Source organism: Rutidosis leptorrhynchoides, chromosome 2 (genome assembly GCF_046630445.1).
Source record: "Rutidosis leptorrhynchoides isolate AG116_Rl617_1_P2 chromosome 2, CSIRO_AGI_Rlap_v1, whole genome shotgun sequence".
Lineage (NCBI taxonomy): Eukaryota > Viridiplantae > Streptophyta > Magnoliopsida > Asterales > Asteraceae > Rutidosis > Rutidosis leptorrhynchoides.
Window position 1 is genome coordinate 307,387,073 of NC_092334.1, and position 7,164 is coordinate 307,394,236.

The 7,164-nt window shown below is 32.5% G+C and overlaps 1 protein-coding gene across 1 annotated transcript; it reads left to right on the forward strand.

The window, feature by feature from the left end:
* The first annotated feature begins 271 nt into the window (after positions 1 to 271).
* Positions 272 to 6,584, forward strand: LOC139891830 (PI-PLC X domain-containing protein At5g67130-like). Its single transcript, XM_071874839.1, has 8 exons — positions 272 to 549; positions 630 to 755; positions 874 to 1,011; positions 3,793 to 3,891; positions 3,989 to 4,292; positions 4,382 to 4,605; positions 4,681 to 4,767; positions 6,098 to 6,584. The coding sequence occupies exons 1-8, from the start codon at positions 472 to 474 to the stop codon at positions 6,263 to 6,265; spliced, it is 1,224 nt and encodes a 407-aa protein (XP_071730940.1). The 5' UTR covers positions 272 to 471; the 3' UTR covers positions 6,266 to 6,584.
* The last annotated feature ends 580 nt before the right edge of the window (positions 6,585 to 7,164 follow it).

The following is a 7,164-nucleotide window of genomic DNA, read 5'->3' on the forward strand; positions in this document are numbered from 1 at the left end:
AACATATACCAATATAAATGATACACTAGTATAATTGATACAATTTGTTCTTGTCTTTTAAAAAAATGCACAAAATAATAATCAATAAATTGTCAATAAGGTATATTAAAAAATTGAATTTTACTAACGCGGTCCTAAGAATTATTGTTAATATGGATTAAGTCATTGCATATGCAGTTAATACTCAAATTTATTATATTAAATAAATGTGTCATAAGGTTTTAAGTCCTAAGGTTTTAAGTCCTACCAACCCATTAACCCCACAAGGCCACAACCCAAAAAAGAGACTGTATATATAGAAGTAAGTTTCAGATAGAAAACCGATATACGGAGTGAATTATTTCTCTCCCCGCTCGTATCTCTCTTTCTTCACTACACCCTGTGTAATCATAATCATATTATCATATTATAGGGTTATTATATATTATATTTAATCAAAAACCAATCCCTTAAAATAAGGATTCTCGCGATATGCGGCTTTTCGATTACAGTCTTCTCATCATCATCATAACATTTCTATACATCCTTCGATCATCTTCATCACTCAAGGTACGCCTGTTAATTCATCTTCTTCGATCAATCAATAATAATAATTTTTATATTTGTAATTTTCAATTTGATAAAAACAGATAGGAGAAACATGTTCTACAAGTAACGACAAATGCGATTCAGGTTTACGTTGTGGCACGTGCCCGGCAAGTGGCAATACACGTCCCAGATGCACTCGCATTCAACCTATTAGTCCTACTTCAAAGGTAAGTATGTCCGTCTTTAATTAATTGTTAATTATTGTTGAAACTTCAGGGGGTGTAAAGTGCAAGAAATGAAAGTGGATAATGTCTTTAGTAAAATTGGTGATGGAAATTGGAACAGGTAAATGGATTGCCTTTTAATAGGTACACATGGCTCACAACTCACAATTCATTTGCGGTGTCGGGTACAAAATCACCAACCGGGTCCCCTCTTTTGGGTCCGGCCAATCAAGAAGACGATGTTACATTTCAACTACAGGTACGTATCTTACGTACCTTTCAATCTTATTTATTACAGTAAATTTTTATGGATTTTTTTTCCTACAAATGCGCATAAAATAATTAAATAATTTTTTAATTATATATATAGTTATAAATATTTCATAACATCCACATACCAAATTAGAAAAAAGATTGATCCGTTTGATAAGCATGGTGAGAATTAGATGCTAAGTGATGGTGAGGACATTCCCTCACCTCACCGTTATCACGTGTTTAACTTGTTAGATAAGCACATGCATTAGACCATCTTTAATCATGGCGTTGATGGGTAGCGTTGGGGTGCTTTGGTAAACTAGAAATAATGGGGTGGAGTGTTGAGTGGCGTGTGGAGTGATGTGTTAAAATATAATTGAAAGTTGGGTGAAATAGTGGATATAAAAAAAACTAATTTCTACCAATCAAAATTGAACATGACTATTTCCTTTCCGGTGCTGCAAGCACACACGCTTCACTTGAAGCTTTCCAACACGCGCACTAGAGGCGTGTTGGAGGCGTGTTGGTGGCACACAAGCCTAACACAGGCGCATTAGAGAAGGTCTTAGAGTTCGGGTAATTAGATGGGGTTTCTCCGTATGTATACGGTATAGACCGTTTGTGATGTAACAGATTTTAGTATAAGATGTGATGTTCATAAGGGTAAGGGTTAAACTAGAGAACTTTCTTGTTATAGTTCATGAAAAAGAGTTTTGTGTTTAACAAAGTTCAATACATAGAATTGAATTTGGTTAAATGTTCAAAACACATTACGAGAACAAAAAAGTTATTTAAAAAACACAAAATATTTGGAAAATCTCAATTTTAGAAAAGTCAAGTTACTAGTACATTCATACATTTCGAATGTGCAAGCTATAAAAATGCTTAGCATATAGGATGACAAATGCATGTGCAATTAACATAGAATTGGCAGATATAAATTACATATAGGTGGTTGTCGGGTCACCCATTAAATAAAGTTCATAATACTTTTTAAAGATGTTTTAATATTTTAGTTCTCCTTAGGTAACCATAGGTGTAAGTGCAAGTAAGTTTATTATTATGTCATAGAAAGCATGTTGGTGACACTGTGAAAACTGAAAAGTAAGATACAAGTTTCAATGATACCTTTTGAGCATATTTCATGATAAACTTTATGAAAAGGGTGATTGACAGACTACTAAAAGTTTCAATGGTGCTGTTTGTTCTATTTTTAATTGATTAGGTATGGGGAGTTAATTATTAATTAATCATTTAATTCAGTGTATTCTTGATTTTTAGCTTATTGTATAAGCATCTAATCTCACTGTTATATTCCACTTGTCTGGTTGTTGAAATCACTAATACTACCTCCGTCCCTAAATTATTGTCCAGTATTCCATTTTAGGATGTCCCAAATTAATTGTCTACTTCCATAAATAGAAAGGAAAGGAGATATTTCATTGGTGGATCTGGAGAGAGAAGATATTTCATTGGTAGAGAAATAAAGTTAGTGGGATTTCCTAAAACTGTGTGTTTTTTGTCTGGGGACAATTAATCTGGGACGGAGGGAGTATGTTTTATTTATACCTAAAAAAGCAAAGTGGTATCGGGCCTCTAATCAAGAAAACACATGCTATTTCCATGTTAACCCATACTAATACATATTTTATTGTAATGGGAATATGTTGTAGAAGTTATTATTTTTAAAGTTTCATTTTTGAGTACAACACCACACCACTAGCCAATGTCATTGAGGACATGTATGACTATGTTCCTAAAGGTAAAGAGATGGCTTCGGTAAAAACCTCCGACTAAAATGATACAATAATACTACAAACAATAGTACTGCAATATAATATTATATTATATTAACATTTAATATTGATAATTAAAACAATAAAGGTAATTAGTAACTATAATAACAAAAACTAATACTAGTGATGATCATATTAATATTAAGAGTTGTAGTAAATATAAGCGATACGTTTTTTAGCGGCGGTATTAAGGTCACTGACGAAGGCCAACAGCCACCACCCGATTAATTCCATGAAGTCACATATCATACTCACATCCTACTCCCGTTAGGAAGAAACTTTAGGAGATTGCATCCAAAGAAAACTCTGAGGGGACCTTGCTAGATATGCAAGAAACCCTCCGAGAACTCAATAACCAATTGTAAAACAAATTGAATTATGAAATCCCTCATTGAGGCTCAAACTCCTGACCTTTTAGACACTTAGAAAATTTCTAATGACTTAGCTGTGAGATGGTTAAATGTAAGGATACTATTGAATAATAATTAATAAAATTTTTGTGAAAGCAATTAATTATTAATAATTATTAATCAATATAGTTAAAATAAAGGTATGTAAAAAATTGATAAAGATGTTTTATTTTGAGTCTTAACTATCACTCCGTATAATATTAGCACGTTAGTAGGTAATCTACTTAGAATAGAGTTTATTTTACTTTCAATCTACATAAACTAATAATACATGTGTCATCATCAATTTAGGTCACTTGGGGCATATTTGTCGTAAATTAACATATTTTATGGTCGGCTGACCTCATTTGATGCTTATGTAGTTGAATGCTTTTATTGAAATTTCTCCAATAGTTATATTGCCCAAGTCACTTTTCCTCATGTAAGTGATCAACAAAGCAGTGGCTTTCATGTATCTGATTATTGAAAAGACTGTATCGAACAGAACACAACAGAAAAATGATGTGATGAAAATTGGGATCATAAGCTAGAAATGTAAAATTAAAATCTTTAATAAAATCCTTATTTGTTTTTATGTAGAATGGGGTTCGAGGGCTTATGTTGGATATGTACGACTTCAACAACGATATCTGGTTATGTCACTCTTTTGGTGGTCAATGTTACAATATCACAGCATATGTAAGTTAACTATTCAAACAAAACATCAAATACCTCTGTGTTATATAATTATAAATTACACTCGTTTTTATATTTCGTATATTCAACTTGCATGTAGCAACCAGCTATCAATGTGTTGCGGGAGATTCAAAGCTTTCTACAAGCGAATCCATCCGAAATCATCACCATTTACATAGAGGACTATGTGAAATCCCCAAATGGTTTAACAAAAGTATTTGATGCTTCTGGTCTCAGTAAATTCATGTTTCCTGTTAGCCAGATGCCTAAAAATGGCGAAGATTGGCCCACCGTCACAGATATGGTTAAGCAAAATCAACGGTTGATTGTCTTTACTTCCAAATCATCAAAACAAGCCTCTGAAGGAATCGCTTATGAGTGGACATATATTGTCGAAAATCAATGTAAATTCTGACATAAAATCATTTTTTTCCTACAAAATTCGACTCAAATATATTTACTTAAATCTTGATGATTGAAATTGATTATATAGACGGAAACGAGGGGCAGGTTGCGGGTTCTTGCCCAAGTCGATCTGAATCATCTTCAATGAACACAACATCACGATCGTTGGTTCTACAAAATTACTTTTCGACTAATCCAAATGTCACAGGAGCTTGTATTGATAACTCTGCTTCTTTAATCTCCATGACAAATACATGTATGATAGCTGCAGGCAATCGTTGGCCAAATTATATTGCTGTTGACTTTTACAAGGTATAATCCTCATTTTGACTTTTATTAAGGTTAAATATTAGCCTGGAAATTAATAATTCAGTTTTCTTGCTACAGAGGAGTGATGGGGGAGGAGCGCCTGAAGCAGTTGATATAGCCAATGGTCATTTGACATGTGGATGTCCTAACATTGCATATTGTGGGGTATGTTTATGTTTTATTTTTCAAAAATTTTAATGTGATGATTGATATGGATTATGGACTAATCATTTATAAACAACAAAGAGAGAAAAAAGGGTGTGATAATGATTCATTAACTTTATTACTCCCTATTTTGTTTTTATACGCCATCCAAATCCAATTTTTGTCACCATTTACATCAAATAAAAAAAATGTAAATGTAAATAAACACAAAAAACCAATGTTACAAAAAACCAGATTACTCACCGATTAATCTCCGATTAATTATTTTTTAGAGCAATCCGTACCGATTTTCCAAAATTCGTTTAATTAATCAGTCAATGTCAATTTATGAGTCAAAATCGAATTTGGTAATCAAATTCGGTCAAAGTCAAAATTGGTCGGCATTTTAAGATGATTTTAAAATAGAAATTTATAGTTTTTGAATAAAATGAATAAATTTAGATAATTATGTTAAAGTTTATGTTTATATTTATGATTTTCTTCTATATTTAAACAAATAATTTTTGAAATTTAATATTTAATGCATAAAGTACAATCCGATTAATCTTCGATTAATTCTCGAATTGCCGATTAATCCTTCCATAATCCTGACCGATTAATCCCCGAATAGCGAATTTTGCAACCTTGCAAATAACCATGCACTTTTAAATAACATTATTTATATTTATTTATGAGTAAAGTAGTTGTTTTCAAATACATGATTATGATTATTTGTGTCGATTCATAATTTTTCCGATGATATTTTTAACTAATTTGATACATACTCTACTATATACATATACGGAGAACGAATTTATGTGGCCTATAAAATCATTTTAAGTTGTAGGTGACCTACATAGATAAATTGATATTTTTAGCTGACGTCCCGATATATATAATTCCTTTTCAATACGGAGTACTATATTGTAACTCTTTTGCACGTGTATCATTTCGCTGCTTATAATACAACAACAACAACAATAAAACCTAATACCACATGAGTGGTGTATGAGGAAGGTGAGATGTAGACAATTCTTCCCTTATCTGAGAATAAAAACAAGTTATTTCTCCACTCAGAGTTAAACACTCTCAAAAGTAGAGAAATTCATCCCTCTCTTTATTCGACGGATAGCGAGATTGCTTCCGAGTGGACCTCCGGCTAATAAGTAAGAAATTTTTTTAAAAAAATAGTAAAATAAAATTGAGGCGCCATGAAAATGGTAAAATCAAATTTTCATGGGTTTTAAATCCTGCCTGAAATTCAATTTATGCTCTAAACGGCAGTCAAGACGCCAATAAATCGCTGCTTATAATACTGAATAATAATTGTATTAATGAAATGGTGGTGCAGGATAAAAACGGGACATGTAATATACCGGTGCTATCTCCTCCACCACCAGCACAAGTGTCACCTGGAGGAGATGGAGGTTCGAGCACGGGTTTTTCGATGCACAAGGTGGTTAAACCACAATGGTTAGTAGGTGCATCTTTGTCCACATGGATTTTGTTGTCGTTTTAAACTGCACATACCTTGGAGTGTTATTTACTCTATTGCTTGCTTTTGTTGTTTACGGCTGAAGTATGTGAGCACACTTGTATATGTATGTGAACTACGTGTGCTTATCTTGAGTTGAGGATGTGTATGCTATGGTCCCACTTAGATGTAAACATTCTACATGAACCCGAGTTGTAAAATTAGCAGTATCGATCGAGTCCTAGAGAAGAATTTGAAATCGGTGTATTTTTAACCAAGTTAAATGTGTAACGACCAAGACCATATTAAACTGTGTTCTGTATCACATGATCACATAAGAAAAGCAACATATGCTACTGCTACTTGTCGCTTCAGGCAACAATTCTCTTAGTTTTGGTTGACAACAAAAAGATGAATTATTCTTTAATCATCATCAAACCCAAACTTCTATTTTATATACAGAGCTGATTGTCCATGTGGTTTATAGAAATTTCATCTACAACATTATCTATTGCAAACTGCATCAATACTCGCTGATGGATTTGGTAGTGCATGACGATCATCCATGTAGTTTTTATGAAATTACATTAATAATTATTAACTTAAAAAATTACACTGGTGGTCCTTTTCTTTCAGAAATTACACTGAGCGTCTATGACTTACTTAAAAATTAATGGTCTCCTGATTTTTTTTGAATGCATGTTAATAGGTGGGGTGATGAACACACATTTTAAGAAAATCAGGTGCCATCAATGTAACGACCTCAAATCCGTTTACCAAAAACGAAGCACATTTTTTTTATAAGTTAGGTCTCATTAACGCGTTCATAATACATAACGTTTCCAACTCTGTTTTAACCAAAAACATAATATCGTAATGATACGTTTAACAATTTATAATGACCCTTGGTACACAAATGACATATTACAAAATCATTTGTAATA

Coding starts and splice junctions, on each gene's coding strand:
- LOC139891830 (XM_071874839.1), top strand. CDS start 472: ATGCGGCTTTTCGATTACAGTCTTCTCATCATCATCATAACATTTCTA. Junction 1,012..3,792: donor ATGTTACATTTCAACTACAG/GTACGTATCTTA, acceptor GTTTTTATGTAG/AATGGGGTTCGAGGGCTTAT. Junction 4,293..4,381: donor ATATATTGTCGAAAATCAAT/GTAAATTCTGAC, acceptor TTGATTATATAG/ACGGAAACGAGGGGCAGGTT.